The sequence below is a fragment of the Triticum urartu genome, chromosome 2, assembly GCF_003073215.2.
Source record: "Triticum urartu cultivar G1812 chromosome 2, Tu2.1, whole genome shotgun sequence".
NCBI classification, from domain to species: domain Eukaryota; kingdom Viridiplantae; phylum Streptophyta; class Magnoliopsida; order Poales; family Poaceae; genus Triticum; species Triticum urartu.
The window spans coordinates 706,996,436-707,016,831 of record NC_053023.1 but is presented as its reverse complement, the minus strand read 5'-3'; the positions used below and the strand labels follow the sequence as shown (position 1 = coordinate 707,016,831).

The window sequence follows — 20,396 nt, the reverse complement described above, 5'->3', positions numbered from 1 at the left end:
ACTGCTTCCCGTTAATCATATACTGATGCATAGCCTGTCCTTGCTACTACTGTTGTTACCTTTACCTGCAATCCTAATGCTTAGTATAGGATGCTAGTTTATCATCAGTGGCCCTACATCCTTGTCCGTCTGCCATGCTATACTATCGGGCCGTGATCACTCGGGAGTTGATCACGGGTATATACTATATACTTTATACATGATACATGTGGTGATTAAAGACGGGTCGGCTCGTATGGATTTAACCCATAGTTTCAATCCATGGACAAGGAATAAGAATGGCAACCCAGTTTTACTAGGAAAAGGATAGCTTCCTGACTAACTAAGTAGCCGTTGGATGTTACAGCATGGGGTCTAAAATTATTACACATAATACTGGATGTTACACAATAACTCAGTTACATAATTCATTTTACATAGTTGCTGGACATCCATCTCCCTTTTCTAAATGGTTTCTTCTACCCCGGCTTTCGTCTTGATACCTGAGTGTATTAACAGGTACATCAGAATGATATATAGCAATCGCCGCACTTTAACACGACCATATCTCACTAGTAGAACACAGATTTCTTCAATTCAAAAAATCTGCAGCCTTAGAAGAATATCACTCCTATGGTTGCTACGCTCTGTTTTTATCTTCACATGGAAAGCAAGAATTCCCTATGGATGCTTCTAAAGAAACAAAGAAAAATTGAACGTCCATCACATCCCTGTCACTATACACTGTTAGTATGTGGTCAAATCAAGAGAATTTTCGTGACGGGAAAGCAGAGTATTTTGACCAAAGAATATTATGTCACTTGAGACTAGTTTGCTGAGGTGAAGTGTGAACCATCACTCAAAGTCCAAGGAGAATTGACCAAATATCACTCTATTTGGCACATCAATTTCTCTGTGCATAATCAGTCAAATTTGGCAACAAGAAAGGTATTATATTTATGTACTAAAGTGTAAATGAATATAACTTGGGGCATCCAGCACAGTTAACTATACTACTAGTAGTACTAGTTGTTTCATAATCTACAATATGTATCGCTGACAGAATGATGAAGATTTAGACCGGAACCTCTCGGCAACATGATGAAGATTTAGACGGGAACATTAGCATTACAGCCATGACATGAGACGGTCTAAAACTGAATCTATGCAAATGTCCATATATTTTACTTACCAATTTGTTAACATAAGACCTTTTCTTCATTAGGCTGTCCCACTTGGGCCTGCACTTTCAAAGTACATGTTAAGCAACATAAAGCTTTCTCAGTATACTAGTAAAGAAGTTCCCAGACCAAACAGGGAAAATAATATCATACCTTCATTATTTGGAATTTTGATAAGCCAATCTTTTCCGCAAACTAAAGCCTCAAGCGTTTCAGGCGTCATCGAGCATCGGGAATCTCCTAAAGTCCTTCCACTGCAACTGAATGCTGATTCAGATGACACGGTGCTAAGAGGTATTGCAAGGAAATCACGAGCCATGGTTGAGAGCACGGGATATTTTTCAGCATGTGTTTTCCACCCTATCAAAATATCAAAACTTCCCCCGGAGCTGTCGAAATTTTTCTCCAAATACATGTCCAGCTCAGACTTTGGTTGCATGTACGACCTCCTTCTTGACTTGTATTGAGCAAACTCTTCTTCCAGCCTCCTTTTGCCAAGAATTGGTGATCCTATATTGGCGCTGACTTGCCGAGATACCGAGTGCTCGGTGGTTCTTCTGGCTTCCTCGTATTTCTCATAATACGACCTCATCATGTCTTTTACACCTTCTAGACACTTCTCAATATCATCCACATTTTCACAATACTTTTCAAAGAAGAATTCCAAGAAGTCAGATTTCTTGGTTGGGTCTAACACCGTTGCGATGACAACTGCAACATTCAGTTTTGACTCTTTCCAGTATTTATCAAACTTTTGGCCCATAGCATAGACAAGGTTTGACATAGTGCCACTAGTGCTCCACTGAGGGTCCCTTAGCGCTTGGCGGATGCACAACACCATGTGCAAAAAAAGATGGGCTGTTGGTGTTCTATCGGCTGATACTAACTTTGTCGCTTCTTCAAAAGCTTTTAGAAATGCGCACATTACTTCAGCATTAGTCCACTCCACATCGTCCGGTGCTATTTCACCATTTTCACTTGCATAATTATTGAGGGCTCCCTTGTATTCCAGAGCTTCTCCAATCATTAGATATGTAGAGTTCCAACGGTTTGGAATATCAAGATTTATGCCACCAGCCTTTTCAGGAAGATCCAAATTTGTGGCAATCGCATTGAAGGATTGAATTCTTGATGGCGAAGAAACGATATGCCTTAAAAGTTCACGGATTTTTTCTATGGTCTTGTGCACATATCTTGTTCCATCTTGAACTAAGATATTAAGGATGTGTGCCGAACACCTTACATGAAAATCCACACCACCAAACAACATGCCATGGTCTTGATGTTGCACAAATGAGTCAACTGCCGGTTTATTGTTTGCTGCATTGTCCAAGGTCAAAGTAAACAATTTCCTTTTGATGCCCCATTCATTCAAACACTTGCACAAAGTCTCTTCAATGGCCGCACTTGTGTGCGGATACTTGACTTTTTTGAAGGATATGACCTTCTTCTTCAGGTTGAAATTGCCATCAATGTAGTGAGTGGTAACACACATATAGCCTAGTTCTTGTATAGAGGTCCACATGTCCTTGGTCAAACAAACACGGGAATCAAGAGACTCGAACTCAATGCGCAGCTGATCCTTCATTTGCTCATATGCGTCCACACAGTCGTTGCGAACAGTCTGGCGCCGAATGACTTTAAAGGTGGGATGCATCGAGTCCATCCACTCTTCAAAGTAAGGATCGTCAAACTTCCTGAATGCAACCTCGGCGTGGATGCAATATTTGATCATGAGCTGATGACTTCTCTGAGGATCGAAAACAAACCCCACATCTGATGGTTTTTTCTTAATTGTTGCAAGAAACCTATTTCTGGACTCATCATCGATTTTGGGGCATGACTCACCAATGTGGTTTCTAAGGCTGCTCGTCCCAGACTTGCATGCTAATTTCATGGAACAATACTTACACACAGCCTTCTGGACATTGTCCACCTCTACCAAATCTGGCTCATAGTATTCCCAGACTTTAGCGCGCCTACTATGTGGTGTTTGCAACAACTCATCAGCTGATTCACCAATACCTGAGCTGTCTGACACATTCCCAGACATGGTTCAAGCCTTTTTATCACACCAATCAAACACCTCCTGTCCTGCCTTCCTTCTGTCCCAAATCACAACACCTTCAAAGTATGAAAGGCTTGGTATGAAGAGAAGAAGAATGATGAAACTTGCATGTGACAAACATAATAAAAGGTTCAGAACAATATGACCCCTCAATTAAGAATAGTATGTAAGAACTTAAACCTTCATGTGACATCAGCTTGCACTCATAAACGGAATGATTTATATGGATATAAGTAAATATAGGCAAATCATCCAGAAGCTAGATAATTATAGTTCACCAAATCATCCATGCTATTCTGGAACAACTAAGAATACTTCACATTCTATTCTGAAGCAACTAAGAACAGTTCACATGCTATTCTGATACAACTAATAAAACATCACGTTTCCCTCTGTTCTTGAAGAAACAATCAATATGTTAGGAGTAGATTAATAGAACAAAAGTAGGCCTGGTTTCTCAAAGAACTCTGTTCTGAGAACACCTTAGAAGGATTGTACAGTTTATTTACCCACAAATATTGCAATGGTCTTCTTGAACTGCTAATGTAAAATAACGGAGGAGGTGAGCAGTGTCATAACCACTTTATTAAAAACAAAGGAGGTGAGCAATGACAAAAGCAGAGATGCACAGCAGCACATGATTCATATCCAAGATGATAAATTTCACACAAAATTCCCCAAATCTCACACAATAGGTAACAGGCATCGATCAAATATTTCAGAATCCAACCAACTTTTGCAGCCGTATCTTGAGTCACCAGCGGCGGCGTCTTGAGTTACCTACAGCCTGTAGAGACGAGTAAGGTTCAGAGAGAGAGAGAGAGAGAGAGAGAGAGAGAGAGAGAAGGATGCACTGATCTGCCGAGCTCCAGCCAGCGGCAACTACAGCGGCAGCCGGCGAGCCCTAACCACAGCGGTGAGCGACGGCCAAGCTCAGCCAAGGCGCAAGGGAGGGGAAGGCGGCGACCATGCTCCAGCCGACGGCAACGACAGCGGCAGCAGAAGATCCCTCGATTTGGTCGGCGGCGGCAGTGGAAGATCCTAGGAGTGGCGGGCGGCGACCATCGCTCAGTACAGAGGCGCTCCTCACCTAGGTCACGATTTGGTCTATCGATTTGGTTTCAGACTATGGGTCGAGACGGTTTGGAACCGTTCGGTTCGTGTCCAGACCAAACCAACTCAGTCCAACAATTGTTAAGGCCCAGACCAAACTAAATTGATTTAGGGGTTTGGCCCATTTCATCCAATCCAAAGGCAACCCAGTACAAAAACTGACTGAAACTATGGATTCAGTCCAGACCGTTCCCAGGTTTAAAGAGAACTGTTCGGCAACAGCTTTACACGAGGTTATATCATTTAGGGATAGAAACTCTTTTTGTAGGCCTGAAATTCTTAAACAGGGTGTGCATACTGCATACACAGAACTTTCCGTGCTGCGCCTTTTATCAAGTTGCCAAGAGGTGAAGAGCATGTGATCGAGAAATTCTTTTGAGTAACTTTGTCGAGCATTTTTAATGCCACAAGTTTTTAGTCCAACGGTTTTTTCTTTCATGCATCTTAAATGAGCTGGGTCATGCTCACATGAAAAGTTTTTTTTTTTCAATTTTGTATGACTTGTCCTAGACTCCTAGTAGTTAGTTCTGTCTTCAGATTTTTGTGCACTCCTTGTAGCTAGCCAGTAACATCTGAATACTGTTCAGTTAACACAGTGCAACATCGCAAGACAGGATGCCCATTTTGGTTATGTCAACTTTACAGCTAGCCTCTTCAGACTTAGCAAACCCGTATCTTTTTTATCAAATAAAAAGGGAAAAGTGCTAAAAGGTACAATCAGGGATAAGCCCAGCCAAAACAGTCAAGCCCACCCAACTAAAAGACCAAAAACAAAGGCATCAGAGACCACGACTAAAGCCCACAACGGTCAATACAACCCCAGCACAGGGGAGTCAAAGCGAGCGAAACCCCACACACATGACAGTTAGCCGACTGAGACATGGTTAAGTATTAGACGACTAAGCCTCAGCCACACTCTTAATCAAAACCCATCCATGAGTACGATCGGAGGGATGTCAGGGCGGGGATACTTAGAGCATGTCTAGTAGAACCCTCAAACGTTCAAACCCTCACTAGCGTTTTTGTTGGAAATATGCCCTAGAGGCAATAATAAATTGGTTATTATTATATTTCCTTGTTCATGATAATCGTTTATTATCCATGCTATAATTGTATTGATAGGAAACTCAGATACATGTGTGGATACATAGACAACACCATGTCCCTAGTAAGCCTCTAGTTGACTAGCTCGTTGATCAATAGATGGTTACGGTTTCCTGACCATGGACATTGAATGTCGTTGATAACGGGATCACATCATTAGGAGAATGATGTGATGGACAAGACCCAATCCTAAGCATAGCACTAGATCGTGTAGTTCATATGCTATAGCTTTTCTAATGTCAAGTATCATTTCCTTAGACCATGAGATTGTGCAACTCCCGGATACCGTAGGAATGCTTTGGGTGTATCAAACGTCACAACGTAACTGGGTGACTATAAAGGTGCATTACAGGTATCTCCGAAAGTGTCTGTTGGGTTGGCACGAATCGAGACTGGGATTTGTCACTCCGTGTAAGCGGAGAGGTATCTCTGGGCCCACTCGGTAGGACATCATCATATGCGCAATGTGACCAAGGAGTTGATCACGGGATGATGTGTTACGGAACGAGTAAAGAGACTTGTCGGTAACGAGATTGAACAAGGTATAGGGATACCGACGATCGAATCTCGGGCAAGTACAATACCGCTAGACAAAGAGAATTGTATACGGGATTGATTAAGTCCTTGACATCGTGGTTCATCCGATGAGATCATCGTGGAACATGTGAGAGCCAACATGGGTATCCCGCTGTTGGTTATTGACCGGAGAACGTCTCGGTCATGTCTGCATGTCTCCCGAACCCGTAGGGTCTACACACTTAAGGTTCGGTGACGCTAGGGTTATAGAGATATTAGTATGCGGTAACACGAAAGTTGTTCGGAGTCCCGGATGAGATCCCGGACGTCACGAGGAGTTCCGGAATGGTCCGGAGGTAAAGAATTATATATAGGAAGTGCTATTTCGGCCATCGGGACAAGTTTCGGGGTCACCGGTATTGTACCGGGACCACCGGAAGGGTCCCGGGGGTCCACCGGGTGGGGCCACCTGCCCCGGGGGGCCACATGGGCTGTAGGGGGTGTGCCTTGGCCTATATGGGCCAAGGGCACCAGCCCCCAGAGGCCCATGCGCCAAGAGAAGAGAAAAAGGGGAGAGTCCTAAAGGGGGAAGGCACCTCCGAGGTGCCTTGGGGAGGATGGACTCCTCCCCCCCCTGGCCGCACCCTTCCTTGGAGGAAGGGGCAAGGGCTGCGCCTCCCCCCTCTCCCTTGGCCCTATATATAGTGGGGAAAAGGAGGAGCAACCATACCTAAGGCCTGGTGCCTCCCTCTCCCTCCCGTGACACATCTTCCTCCTCCCGCAGCGCTTGGCGAAGCCCTGTTGGAATCCCGCTACTTCCACCACGCCATCGTGCTGCTGGATCTCCATCAACCTCTCCCTCCTCCTTGCTGGATCAAGGCATGGGAGACGTCACCGGGTTGTACGTGTGTTGAACGCGGAGGTGCCGTCCGTTCGGCACTAGGATCATCGGTGATCTGAATCACGACGAGTACGACTCCATCAACCCTGTTCACTTGAACGCTTCCGCGCGCGATCTACAAGGGTATGTAGATCCACTCCTCCCACGTTGCTAGATGACTCCATAGATTGATCTTGGTGACACGTAGGAAAATTTTGAATTTATGCTACGTTCCCCAACAGTTTTAAGGGTCCAAAAATGGTCTTTTTGTGCACTTTTACAGGTTGAAAAACAGGGACAAAGATTAAAACCCTCAAACCCAACCCTCATAACGGAATATTCCCCATGAACGACGTTGTCGTTGCGGGCATACCGTCGAGCACCTCGTGCATGACAGGCGGAGGGCGGCGCCGGGGCGAAGGGCGGAGGGCGGGGCGGGCGCGGGCGGAGGGCAGTGGCCGGGGGGTGGGAGGCGGGAGGCGGAGGGCGCGGGGAGCGGGCACGGGCTGGAGGGCGGTGGCGGCGGGTCGAGGCGGAGGGCGTGGGAGCGGGCACGGGCTGGAGGGCGGTGGCGGCGGGTCGAGGCAGAGGGCGCGGAGCGGGCATGAGCCGGACGGCGGTGGCGGCGGGTCGAGGCGGAGGGCGCGGGAGCGGGCACGGGCTGGAGGGCGGTGGCGGCGGGTCGAGGCGGAGGGCGCGGAGCGGGCACGGGCCGGAGGGCGGTGGCGACGGGTCGAGGTGGAGGGCGCGGAGGCGGAGGGGCGCGGGAGGAGGAGAGGCCGGGAGGCAGGAGGCGGAGGCGGCGGGTGGCGCGGGCGGCGGGACGGATGGCGACGGCCGGGGGCGGGGCGAGCGCGGCCGCGACCGGGAGGAGGTGGAGGAGAGGCCGGCGGCTGGGGGCGGGGTGGGCGTGGGCGCGCGGGAGGTCGACGGGGTGGCCGGCGGCGGCGGGGGCGACTAGCAGCGGCGGACGCGGGCATGGGCGCGGGATTTTTCCCTCCCGAGCGAGGATAACCGTCAAATGAGGGTTAAGGTAGATTTTGCTTTCCAATCCTTACTTTTCAGGGTTGGAAGAGGACTTGAGGGTTGGATCCTTAAAAAAATTTAAAGGTTTGAGGGTTAAGGGGTTCTAGTCTATGCGATTTTGTGCTCGCAAATTGTAAAAAAAGCGGTTATTTATAAGGGTTTAGAAGTTTGAGGGCTCTATTAGAGATGCTCTTACACCCGGCTGTAGGATGTATTTTCCCTGTATTTTCTCTAAAGCCTCGAGTTCAGAACCCTGGCTCCTTGTTGACTAGCTGTAGTTCCTGCCCCGGTAAAGGGCGGCAGTAACTCTAACCGTCTCAAGGTAGCGAAACTCTTTCTTTTTTAGTACAGGAAATGAAATTTTTTGTCTATCTTTGTCTCATGTGTGATGAAAGGCACCGTTTGATGCAGGTCCCATCTAATTCAAAAGAGTGAAGTCTATTTTAAACCTTAAAATTGTAGAGCTTGTCATAAATGAACCCTCATCTTTAAATCCCCGAAGTCTATACCCTATACTCATGAATCCCGGTCATTCCCAACCCTTAACCTGTTTGGTGCATGGGGAAAAACATGATCCCAGCCAGAATCATTTTTTTTTCTACTCACTACACCGGTCCACATCGTGATGGCTGTTGCCCTGGTCCTGCCGTCGCTCCGGAAGCAGAGCACGAAAGTTGACTACCTTCTGCGTGCTGGCCAGCTGGATCAGGCACAAGGCGCTGGAGCGTGCGAGTCCGGCTATACCGACGGCGCCTGAGGGGGCGGGCTTGCGGGTGGTGGTGACAGCGGCAGAGATCACGGACAGCGGGCTGCTGCCGTCGGTGGAGTGGGTGGAGAGCGTCCCGGTCGTCGTCTGCCCGCTGCACGGCGACGTGGTGGTCGGTGCAGATAGGTCGAGCACCGTCAGGTGGCCGGTACTCAGCGGCGCGGTGTAGAGCGCCGTGGCCGCACGCGCACCACCCTTGATGATCGTCGTGAACAGATGCTTGCCTGTAGAACGGAAGAGAGAAGTGAGGCAACATGATTGTATTGCTCAAGCCAAAGGGCAATCGTACATGGGCCATGCAGATGCAAACGTGCATGACGACGTGCTAACAAACTCCGAGAGGCTAGCTAGCTAACCAGCTAATGATCCTAGCTTACAAGAAAGGATAAGCACAAGTATAAAACATTGCCTTTGGTCGTCGCCGTGGAGACGGCGAGCTGGAGGAAGACGAGGACTGACTTGCATGGACAGCCACATTTTGGCTTGTGGTTTGTGTATTTTGTGTTGGAATCGATGATGTGAAGGAAGGCGTGCATTCATTTCTAGCTAGACATTGCATGCGTGCTACACACTCGCCCAGTTTCCACATGCGTTCTACTTTTTCTGTGTTTACACATGCGTACTCAGCTGTAGCATTGCAAACTGGCCATGTAATATCCAAGATCCAGGACGTGCAGATCATATCAACGGCACCTCCTTCCGAGCGCTCTTGCATGTGGCCGACGCACTGGCCCAGTTTGCGCAAGGACCAACGTACGCTGCATTGCTGCTCGGATTGAATGGGCCCAGGCAAGAGAGAAAAGGAAGAGGAGATGAAGATGACATGCAGGCCCAGGTTGTCATAGAGAGAAACGAGCGATCCCGGCCGGGATTATGCTTACAAACTGGTCTAGAATTGGTTTAGGGTTGAAAACGATCGAGATTGCAGAGGATAGGGTACAAACTTCAGGGATTTAAAGATGAGGATTTATTTACGACAAGCTCTACAATCTCAAGGTTTAAATCAGACTTCACTTAATCCAAAACGGCTAATTCCAGGATCGAACAGCTCCATTTCACTTGGTGGCCGAGTCTGTCCCTCCAATCAAAGCGGTGTCAGTTGGTTGGATAACGATTGATTTGTTCGGCTCACCAACCCCCTCCTCACCTAACACTCAAGGAAAAACACCTCACCTAACACTCCAGAGATTCTAGGTGCAATCTCTATCTACCACTGTACACAATATGTATTTCGAGGAAAATGGGTCTGCCTTCTTTGGTAGCATCTTCTTCCCCTCGTGGATCGATCGATGATGGATACCTGTGGCCGGCACCAGCTCGGATGATTTTCAGCTGGAGCCCCTCACTGTGTCACTGGAGCAAACACAAACAGAATTGCATCGTCGAACATGCATACAGATACAGGGAGAAAACACACAATAATAAAACAAAATACGGTTAGGCCTTGCGTATTTCTTTACTCAACTAGAATGTGATGTATATATACTGATGAAAAAAAAAACAAGAGGGGGTAGGTCGTCCAACGGATGGTGGGACCCGGTCGCCGAACAAGGTGTTGAAAGTGCAGACGACGGGGAAAGGTTCAGCTCAGCCGCTTTGCTGACCCTCTGCTTTTGTTTGGGTTCGACGCTGCCTCTGTTTTTTTGTGGCTAAAAGGAGCAGTATCGGCTAGTGGAAAGCAAGCACGATGGCAGGGAGATTTTTGCCCCTCCTCCTGCAGACGTCTCCTCCTTGAATCAGACACACCACGCCACACCACCAGGCAGGAAAAGGAGGCAGGAGAAGAGAAGGCTCTCCTCCTTGTAGCAGGCATCATCGGTTCTATCAGCAAGCAATTCAGGTTAGTGCCTTATTTTCTCTTGATTTTCTTGTGGAAGTATCATCTTGATTCACATCTTCTTCCAAGAATTGGAACTTAGATACTACTGTAGTTTTTTCTTTCTTGGTGTGTGCTGTATTTAGCTGAGACTGACTGCGAATTGGATAGTGCGCGGGTTAAAATGAACTAGCTAGGGTTTGGTCAGCTCGCAGTTCTTCCATGGGCAGCTCCGATTTTCTATCAGTTGTTCTTTTGATTGGCAATCAGTTCCTCTGTACTAGTAGAACGAATGAATTCTCAAGTGACTGACTGATCGATTTCCTTCATGCGCATCAGGTTGGCAGGGCGCAAAGAAATTGGGGATTTTCCCCTGTGCAGTCAGTGTTCTTGGAGACGGGCATGCGCCGCGTTCGAGTCTCGTCTCACCACTCTCCGGTCCAGAAGCTGGGCGATTCCGACATGAAGCTGACGCCGAGGTTCCGGCTCGCCGGCACCACCTCACCGTCCTCAACCGAACCGGAGCAGCAACCTCCATGGGAGACGCCCCTCATCCCGGGCCTCCCGGACGACGCGGCGCTCAACTGCCTCCTCCGGCTGCCCGTGGAGGCCCACGGCGCCTGCAGGCTCGTGTGCCGCCGCTGGCGCCACCTGCTGGCCGACAAGGCGCGCTTCTTCACGCACCGCAAGGCCATGGGCCTCCGCTCGCCCTGGCTCTTCACGCTCGCTTTCCACCGCTGCACGGGCAAGATCCAGTGGAAGGTGCTGGACCTCGACTCCCTCGCCTGGCACGCCATCCCCGGCATGCCCTGCCGGGACCGGGCCTGCCCCCGCGGCTTCGGCTGCATCGCCGTCCCCGGCGAGGACGCCGCCCACCTGCTCGTCTGCGGCGGGCTCGTCTCCGACATGGACTGCCCGCTGCACCTGGTGCTGAAGTACGACGTTTGCAAGAACCGCTGGACCGTCGTGCCCCGGATGCTCTCGGCGCGCTCCTTCTTCGCCGGCGGCGTCATCGACGGCCGCGTGTACGTCGCCGGGGGATACAGCACGGACCAGTTCGAGCTGGACTCGGCGGAGGTCCTCGACCCGGTGAACGGCGTGTGGCAGCCGATCGCCAGCATGGGCGCCAACATGGCCTCCTCGGACTCCGCCGTCGTCGGCGGCAGGCTCTACGTCACCGAGGGCTGCGCGTGGCCCTTCTTCTCGTCGCCGAGAGGGCAGGTGTACGACCCCAAGGCCGACCGCTGGGAGGCGATGCCGGCCGGGATGCGCGAGGGGTGGACGGGGCTCAGCGTGGTCATCGACGGACGCCTCTTCGTCATCTCCGAGTACGAGAGGATGAAGGTGAAGGTCTACGATCCGGAGACGGATTCCTGGGATCCTGTGGACGGGCCTCCCATGCCCGAGCGGATCATGAAGCCTCTGTCCGTGAGCTGCCTGGAGAGCAAGATCGTCGTCGTCGGCCGTGGTCTCCATGTGGTCATCGGCCATGTCAAGAAGCAATCTTCTTGTGATTACTTGGTTCGTTGGCAGGATGTGGAGGTTCCCAGGGCGTTCAGCGATCTCACGCCTTCAAGCAGTCAGATTCTACATGCTTAACTCTTCTGCCTCTAGAATAAATAAAAGCTCTCTTAATCTGCCAAAAAAAAAGCCTTGTTTGATGCTTCTGTATGTTATTGTTATTAGTAGACTCTTTCTTGCTGTCATCTTGTATAATCTGCAAATGATGATGTATCGGTAAAGAAACAATTCGAGACTGTACTAGATGTTTCTGGGTACTGAACTAAACTGAACTGTTGCATTTCACTTCTTATCTTAGACTGATCCGACTTGTTGCTGAATTTCCAACTAGTGTAGTACATTTGTAGTCTCCATTTGTGCCAGATGATTGGACGAAAAAGTTAACTGAAATCCCCATCTACCTACGTGTAGGCACTGTCCACCGCAAACGCTAGTCCACAACAGCACAAGAATCCAACCCAAAATGCCCTCTTGTCTTGTGGCCAGCATCAATCCACCAACTGAAACCTGACATTGAAAATAGGCAACTGAACCAATTTCAGGCATGTTTTTCAGCTGAAACCTGACAAATCCTGAATTTTCCCTTCAGAAAACAAGTTGCGGAGACCGAAGCAGCAGCGCCACACCAATGGAGGCGCTCTACCTGCTGGCCTCCCTGGCCACCACCCTCCTCACCTCCGCCCTGCTCTCCCTGCTCCTCCTCCTCCGCCTCCCCTTCGCTCGCCGTCCCGGCTCCGGCGGCGCCGCGCGGCTCTACGAGGGCCGCGTCCGGCACTCGCGCCGGCGGCCGGCGGGGCACGCCTTCGAGTACGCCGTGCGCTACGCCCTCGTGGACCTCGACCTCCTCCCCCTCTCCGGCCACCTCTCCGCCGCCGAAGCCCGCAGCATCGCCTCCACTTCAGGCCCCGTGTAAGGCCCTGAACCCCTGACGCCCTGCGATGCATTTCTCAACTCTCTGACACGTCTCGTGAACAAATCTCACACCACTTCTTGCACGCTATTGTAAAATCACATTGCCTGTTCTAGTATGTAAAAAATATTTGTATTGCAAAAGCATAACTAGGATTTTTGTTGTTGTTGTAAATTTTGCTCATTTGCGCTGAGGTGAGCTAGTTCTTTGTTGTTTGATAAAGGCGTCTCCTGACGGTGCCCAAGAGCGTGGGATACGAACAGAACCCACTAAGCGTCTACTACTGCTATGACGCAGCGGTGCAAGGACAAAATGAAGACCTCAAGATGTGCATCGCTGAAGTGAGGCATCTCCTCTGTGTTGGATTCATGTTGATTGGTTTTTAGTTAGCTCATTGCATTCTTTTCCTTTTTCTTCTTTTTGCGAGGGTCATTACATTGCTGACTGTCTAATATTTTACTATTGGTTTCAGGTCACAAATACTCCCTGGGGGGAGAAGGTGATGTTTACCTTCCAACCGGGTTCCGATCTCGTTGCAAAACCTTTACATGTCAGCCCCTTCATGGTATGGTTCTCATCTTATAGAATATACATGGAGGTGTTCATTCGGACAAATGTGGGCGTGATGAACCGTGAATTTTTTAGGCAAGAAATATACAAAAAAGTTGTGAATTACTCTGTTTGCTCCTTTTCTCAAATGAAACATTTTTGGCTCTATCCTGTTGCATACGGTGCTCACTGCATAATATTTTTCTGATGGCTCACAAGTGACAACTAATGGTGTTTATACTATGCAAATTGTCTGCTGGTTTCTAGTTTCTGCTAATTTGGACTTGTTATATCCGATCCACTACCATTAATTAGTCCATTACATAATCTTAGTGGCTTTCCTTTTTGTTGTGTGACCTCTAGGATATGTCTGGCAATTGGAGTATTCGTGCTGATGCCCCCGGCAATAATCTATACGTGGCTATTGCGGTTCAGCATCCAACACTTGGGAACTATTTTACTGCAGCTTTGGATGCCAAGTTAGTTGGTCAGACGAATGACTCAGTTAAGCTAGCAACATTCTTTTGGCTGATGCCTCATAAGGTTGCTGCAGGGATATACTGGGAGGTAACTTTCCTATGTTCAATGCTCCTGTTCTGGTACCATGCTTATGTTTATGGTTACATTCTCATATACTCCCTCCGTTCCTAAATAAGTCTTTTTAGACGTTTCAAATGGAATGCAACATACAGGTGTATGTAGACATATTTTAGAGTGTAGATTCACTCATTTTGCTTCATATGTAGTCACTTGGTGGAATCTCTAGGAAGACTTATATTTCGGAACGGAGGGAGCATAACGCTATCCTCATAGACAGTCTTTCAGATATTTTTAGATCAACTTGTTCGTTACTTCTCTTTCCTATGTTGATCATTTGATTCTTGAATTATCTTTCTTGGTTGACCAACTGGACTAATATGTATAGATAATAGAGCTTAGTTAAGAGTTTTCTTTTTGATCTACGACATCTCTGCCATTAAAAATATTGAGAAAAGCTTCAAAGTTTTTTAAGAGTGTATTCCAATTTTCACCCCATAGTTGAGACTTTGTGACAGCTGTTATCCCATTTACATAATCTTGATGCATTTCATCCGCTACTTCAGACCTTTTGACAGCTTTAACCCGTTTAGTTATTTACACAAACTTGACAAGGTGGGACCTTAGGATATGTATTCGTTGGAGATGTAAGGAATTATGTTAAGTCTCATCAAATTTTATGAAATGGTGTCAAATTTTGTCAAATAGGTGCAGCTGGCCGCATTGTGCTGCCCCTGTGCCGTGTCAAATATTGTCTTTAATGATACAGGTCTGAGTTGTCCACCAAGTTAGCTGCGACATCATACTGACATATGGGTCCACCTTGTCAATTTGGAGAAAATAATAAAGTAGGGTGAATGCCATCACATGGACACAACTAAGGGTAAATTGTGGCAAGATTTTTTAAATGGGGTAAATGACTTCACAACTCAAGGGGTCAAAATCAAGGGGTAACTGTGGAATATACTATTTTTATGATCTCTATGATTGTATTTTCACCCCATAGTGGAGACCTTATGACAGCCGTTATCCCAGTTACATAATCTTGCCGTATTTTATCCCTTACTTCAGACCTTTTGACAGCTTTTATGCCGTTTTGTTATTTACCCAAACTTGACAAGGGGCGGCGTGGCAGCTAATTGGTTGACAGCTCGGATATGTATTCGTTGTAGATCTAACGAATTGTGTTAAGTCTCGTCGGATAATAGTGTCATTTTTTGTCAAACTGGTGCAGCTAGCCACGTCGTGCTGCCCCTGCGTGATGTCAAATATTGCCCCTAGTGAATAACATGTCTGAGTTGTCCACCAAGTCAGCTGCGACATCATCCTGACATATGGGTCCACCTTGTCAATCTGAAATATTGCCCCTAATGAATAACATGTCTAAGTTGTCCACCATGTCAGCTGCGACATCATCCTGACATATGGGTCCACCTTGTCAATCTGGAGAAAATAATAAAGTAGGGTAAATGCCATCACGTGGTCACAACAACGGGTAAAATGTGGCACGATCTTTTAAATGGGGTAAAAGCCGTCACAACTCAAGGGCTAAAAAATAAGGGTAAAATGTGGAATGTGCTATTTTTAGGATCTCTATATTGGATTTTTGTTTAAACATTATGTTTTTTTAATAAATGCAGCAGCGCTGCTTTTCATTGCCGTTAAGTTAGGGGGAAAGTACACAAGGTTAGTACATTGTGCAAATGGAAAGTAAAGAAGAAAAGCTGTACATGAACTAGCAGATTAAACTAAAGGTGGGGAAACTATGGCTGTGACGGCTGGGATTGATTTATGAGAGAAAACCGAAACATTAGTGCTGTAGCAACAGTTTGCCCCCCTTCAGGCCAGACACTTTCTATTCGTCTATCTCGTCAGAGAGAAGCTGTGACAGCGCAGTCAGTGACTTGGCTTCATTGCAGAAGACCATGTTGGCATTATTTTTCTCCGGTCATCTGCGTGCAATCCATTATTAGTTGTCCTTTATGACAGGATGAGTCAACTTAAAATCACAAAATTGACATGATGTGCGCATTTCAAACACAGAATTCAGTGACATGAACTGTTAAAAGTTCAGAAGGCTGTTCTTCTGGAAATCGTACTAAGCACGTAAGCATTGCTCAAGAAATAGCTGATGTTGGGAATTGCTATTGTTACAAAAGTTCAACTAAACATCCTGACTGAGTTATCAGTTTCATCGCGGAATTAAATTGGGGGCGGGGAGCTCCTTAATTTGAAAAGGAGGTTGAAGTAAACATTGGTATTTCATATCTCCCGTATCGGATTTTGAAGTTGCAGGGCACAGGATATCTTTAATACTTGAGCTAGAACTATGATCAAACAATTGGGAGTTGTAAATTTGAAACGACTGTACTATCAACACCAAGATGGTCCAAGTATTTTGGCAGATGCACCCTTGAAGAGTATGCTGGTTGTTGGTTGGAGCATCATAAATCTATATAATTCTCACTGTCACTAAAATTAGGAGATAGCTTGTTTCATATCCTGAACTAACATTTTCTCTACGTTTCACTGTGCATTTTGCGTGTATACTTGCATTTGTGGCCCTTGATCTTAAGTAGGGCTAGAATGAATTGTCTATTCAGCGTAGCTTTGAATCATCTCTTTAAAATGCTTCAGTCAGTCGATTGTTACTGGACATAGTTTACGCCTTTTGAGGTTAAGCAAGCTCATGTAATCTTTGTTGATGTTCCTCTGCTCCTCTTCAGGCCTTCAGGCTTTGGTTGAAGAATGTGAGATTCCTAGACCATCCGAGGTACCTGAGCGGGAGCTACAGGTCCGAAGCTCTGAAGCGCGACCTTGAGATCCGTTCCTCCTGCAGCTTCCTGCATCAGAAACCCAGAGAGAGCATTGGGAGAAGCAGCACAGCAACGACCGATGAAACAACAGAAAACTCGAACCATCAGGATTACAAAGATGGCAGAGGGAGCATCGGGGCGAGGTGGTGCGTCTGGAGGGATGCTCAATGGCCATGGTGCTGATGGTAACACCAACAGGGAGAAATCGTTTATAGTAGATGAGATTATTTTTTGAAATCCTCCAAGCTATGTATGATTGAATCAAAGCTATTTTGTTTTCTAGGGTATCTGCAATCAATGGAAAGACACATTGTTTTTCTCTTTCCATATTTATCTGTCAGGATTTTTAGTAGTGATTTCCTCCGTACATTTTGGTGTTGTGTGATCTTTGCTCTCCCCCAGATGACAAATTTACTCGATAGCAGGTTCAAAGATATAGAGATGCAAGGTATAGCACAAACTGAAGAAACAGGGATTGCTTGCACAAACTATATAAATTGTGAAAAAACAAAACCACTGAGCAGATCATCGTCTGTCCTTATTTTGAATTACATAAACAGGAATAATAGTTACATGCTTTTTTTAACAAAGAAAATGGTAAATTGTTAGCCCCAAATGCCTGATCCAGATCCACCACTACCCACGGAAGCGTCTGTCGGCCGTGCTGCTATTTGACCTATACTACAGTTTCACTCCAGAGTGAATGGCAACTACACCGCCCACCAGATTTTCATATTCGACCGCTTCAAATCCAGCTTCCTGGATCATCTGAGCAAACTTTTCCTGGAAAGTAAAAGTAGTTTGATCAGCAGACATGCGGAACATATACAGACACATGAAATGCTTGAAAAGTGTTGTAATCTTGCATCCTTCAGCTTTATATCTTTTGCTGTGACAGGAACAGTCAATGTCAATACTGTTTTACAAGGTACTAATTACTCCTAGATAATCTAGAGGTTTGACATATGGTAGAAATCACTAAAAAGCAAGAAGTTTCGAAGAAACCAGTCAGCTCAGTAACAGGAAATGCTTTAGAAATGCTGATCTTCACCTGTTTTGGAAACCGACGAATGCTCTCGACCAAGTATTGGTACGACTGCCTATCACCAGCAACTAGCTCTCCCACAGCCGGAATCACAGAAAATGAATAGATGTCGTAACTGGAGGAAAAAAAATGGATAGTGAACTTCCAAAAGTTCAGAGAGAAATAATCGAAACAGTAGAACACAACATTAACATTACTTTCCACAAAAGCACTGGGAAGATATTTTTTTGGGAAGGATGAGACAACACTATGATTGAAGCAATAAACAAAAAAGGGTCATTTCTATTTGTACCAAATAAACGACAACAAGAAACATGAGCCTACTTAGGGCAAGTTCAGCCGATGTTTAACACATAGCCAAATTGGTTACTAACAGATTATAACTTTGTTGCAGTGCCTACTACAAATGCTGAAAACGAACAGTGCAGTTTAATTGTAGGACCGGCATCTGCTTGTTTAATTTTAACAGAATGTTGAAGACATTTCTCATACAAATTTATCCTACAATGCTGGCATACTTGACCAAAGAAAACTTACATGTCTTTAAAAACTGGAACATCTACATGACTCAACTCCAAGCATAGGAACCTTCCTCCTTTCTTTAGAACTCTGAAACACACAAATCCATGTGAAACTGATTAGATGCAAAGAACAGAAACCCTAGGCAGATTTCACACGCAACAAATCCTACAGCATAGTAGAAACTTCAGGAGATCAAAACTGAGACTGGGGTATGATCTGTTAGTTGGTTCAGGATTTTTATGTGGCCCACCTGTAAGCTTCTGATAGAGCTTTCTCAATGTGTGTAACATTTCTGATCCCAAATGCAATAGTATAGCCATCCATAGACCCATCCTCAAAAGAAAGAGCTTCTGCATCTCCCTGTACCCAACTAAGGCACTGCTCTTCATTGTAGCCTGAAATAAGAATAACCTGTCAGACAACAGAACAACATTTGAAATTAAGGTGGCATGATGAAATGAGTTTCATGAACCACGACCTTTTTCGGTAGCACGCTTCTTTCCAACATCTAGCATATTTGGATTAATGTCACAAACATAAATGTGAGTGTCTTCTTCCATATCAGTAAGAGTACCCTGCGTAGCTCTGTGGCTCACACTCTTAATTCTTTCGACTACACGGAACGCAACATCCCCTGGTGTTGACATAGAAGAAATGCCAGGTACGTTATTTCACATTTCATAACCAGTGTTCAAGAGCATTGGCAATATATTGGTGCAGAAACTTCTTAGCAGCATAACATGTCAAAAGGAAGTCATTCATAAATAAAAAGATACAGTAGCAACAGGAAGACAAGGTGTACACTGTGCAATCAATCTAGAACAAGGCTATGATAAGCTGAGCATCACATAATTTTTAGAACAAAGAAGAGGTCCTTACTTAAATGCATCACTTTGTAGATAATACATGTGATCCTCTATTTGCCAATTTGGAGAGGAAATATGGACAATAAATCTTGCATTGCCACATGGAGGGAGGCAGAACAGAAATTTAAATACTTATTGTGTTAACGATCAACATTAGTACATAAATCATGACAGAGAATGAACGAGGAGTCTATCACAGACTAACATAGAGATATCATTAGCAACAGGAAATGCATAATTCTTATGTTAGGGAAAGGATGGACATGGGAACAATGCTGAGGAATCAGTATGAAGTTTGTGTAAGGTAAGTCATCCCAGAACATGCAATTAGGGAGAGCCACAGTACCAAGACATCTGATTCCATTAAATTCGTTTGTGACTCTCTATGTTGTCATAATTGCGTCAATCTGATGATTCCCATCTTATATTCTGAATGAGGGTATAGTGCTAGAAGGACACCCCTGTTAACTAACTAGGAGTATTATTTTACCTGTCCCACCGGCCACGTCGAGGTGCTTCATCCCGGGAAAAGGATTCAGCTTTGAGATCAGCCTAGAAAAGAAGTCAGAAGAATTCGGTAAGAAGAACGAATCCCCATTACAGAGTGATGGACTGAGCTCCACTGACCAACCTGTCCTTCCAGAGCCTGTGCAGCCCAGCGCTCATGAGGTCGTTCATGACGTCGTAGCTGGAGGCGACGCTGCTGAATACGTTGCCGACCAGCTTGCTCTTCTCGTCCTCGCGCACCTGCTTGAATCCTGACGAGGAACGAGGCGGTGAGCAGCAAGCAGGCCACGAGAGAGGGGGCGACGAAGGAAGGGGGGCGTACCGAAGCTGGTGGCGTGGGAGTGGAGGAAGGCCGCGTGGCTGGCGGTGGCGGCCGCCGGCAGGAGGTGGCCGTGGCGGCGGCGGAGGCTGGAGGAGGACAGCCTCGCGGCGGCCGCTCGCAGAGCCATGCCCTTCCTTCCTCGGCGGCGCGAGATGGCCGGTCCGATCCCGGAGTAACAGACAGCCGCCGGCGGGGGGAACGGGGGAGAAGGGGGGCACGGCGGCGACGGCGGTGCGTGCGGAGATGCGAGCGACACGGCGACCAGGGGGAGAGAGGGGGTCTGTGCTGTTCTCTCGGCTTGCTGGGCCGCGTTTTATTTTTTTGAGGACTTGCTGGGCTGCGTCGCTTTCCG

At 46.9% G+C, this 20,396-nt stretch overlaps 3 protein-coding genes and 1 long non-coding RNA gene across 4 annotated transcripts; 2 read left to right on the top strand and 2 right to left on the bottom strand.

Annotated features, from left to right (window-relative positions):
* Positions 1 to 254: 254 nt before the first annotated feature.
* On the bottom strand, positions 255 to 1,632 carry LOC125534247. Its single transcript, XR_007294433.1, has 3 exons — positions 1,314 to 1,632; positions 1,172 to 1,220; positions 255 to 482 (listed from the first exon to the last, which is right to left on the bottom strand). It is a non-coding gene; the product is annotated as an uncharacterized LOC125534247 (long non-coding RNA).
* Positions 1,633 to 10,212: 8,580 nt separating this feature from the next.
* On the top strand, positions 10,213 to 12,255 carry LOC125539951 (F-box/kelch-repeat protein At1g30090-like). Its single transcript, XM_048703505.1, has 2 exons — positions 10,213 to 10,473; positions 10,789 to 12,255. Exon 2 carries the CDS (start codon positions 10,852 to 10,854, stop codon positions 12,046 to 12,048), a length of 1,197 nt encoding a protein of 398 aa, XP_048559462.1. The 5' UTR covers positions 10,213 to 10,473; positions 10,789 to 10,851; the 3' UTR covers positions 12,049 to 12,255.
* Positions 12,256 to 12,503: 248 nt separating this feature from the next.
* On the top strand, positions 12,504 to 17,107 carry LOC125539953. The gene is made up of 5 exons (XM_048703507.1): positions 12,504 to 12,879; positions 13,104 to 13,221; positions 13,353 to 13,445; positions 13,793 to 13,996; positions 16,693 to 17,107. Exons 1-5 carry the CDS (start codon positions 12,599 to 12,601, stop codon positions 16,963 to 16,965), a joined length of 969 nt encoding a protein of 322 aa, XP_048559464.1. The 5' UTR covers positions 12,504 to 12,598; the 3' UTR covers positions 16,966 to 17,107.
* Positions 17,108 to 17,240: 133 nt separating this feature from the next.
* On the bottom strand, positions 17,241 to 20,341 carry LOC125539955 (2-methoxy-6-polyprenyl-1,4-benzoquinol methylase, mitochondrial). Its single transcript, XM_048703508.1, has 8 exons — positions 20,045 to 20,341; positions 19,847 to 19,973; positions 19,706 to 19,767; positions 18,828 to 18,983; positions 18,600 to 18,744; positions 18,365 to 18,436; positions 17,834 to 17,942; positions 17,241 to 17,565 (listed from the first exon to the last, which is right to left on the bottom strand). Exons 1-8 carry the CDS (start codon positions 20,169 to 20,171, stop codon positions 17,464 to 17,466), a joined length of 900 nt encoding a protein of 299 aa, XP_048559465.1. The 5' UTR covers positions 20,172 to 20,341; the 3' UTR covers positions 17,241 to 17,463.
* Between the last annotated feature and the right edge of the window lie 55 nt (positions 20,342 to 20,396).

Excerpts from the sequence above, each read along its gene's own strand:
- LOC125539951 (XM_048703505.1), top strand. The coding sequence starts at position 10,852 with ATGCGCCGCGTTCGAGTCTCGTCTCACCACTCTCCGGTCCAGAAGCTG.
- LOC125539955 (XM_048703508.1), bottom strand. The coding sequence starts at position 20,171 with ATGGCTCTGCGAGCGGCCGCCGCGAGGCTGTCCTCCTCCAGCCTCCGC. Across the intron at positions 18,745-18,827 it reads GAAGCGTGCTACCGAAAAAG|GCTACAATGAAGAGCAGTGC; the intron begins GTCGTGGTTCAT and ends TTCTTATTTCAG. Across the intron at positions 17,566-17,833 it reads TTCGTCGGTTTCCAAAACAG|GAAAAGTTTGCTCAGATGAT; the intron begins GTGAAGATCAGC and ends TTTACTTTCCAG.
- LOC125539953 (XM_048703507.1), top strand. The coding sequence starts at position 12,599 with ATGGAGGCGCTCTACCTGCTGGCCTCCCTGGCCACCACCCTCCTCACC. Across the intron at positions 12,880-13,103 it reads GCCTCCACTTCAGGCCCCGT|GCGTCTCCTGACGGTGCCCA; the intron begins GTAAGGCCCTGA and ends TGTTTGATAAAG. Across the intron at positions 13,446-13,792 it reads TACATGTCAGCCCCTTCATG|GATATGTCTGGCAATTGGAG; the intron begins GTATGGTTCTCA and ends TGTGACCTCTAG.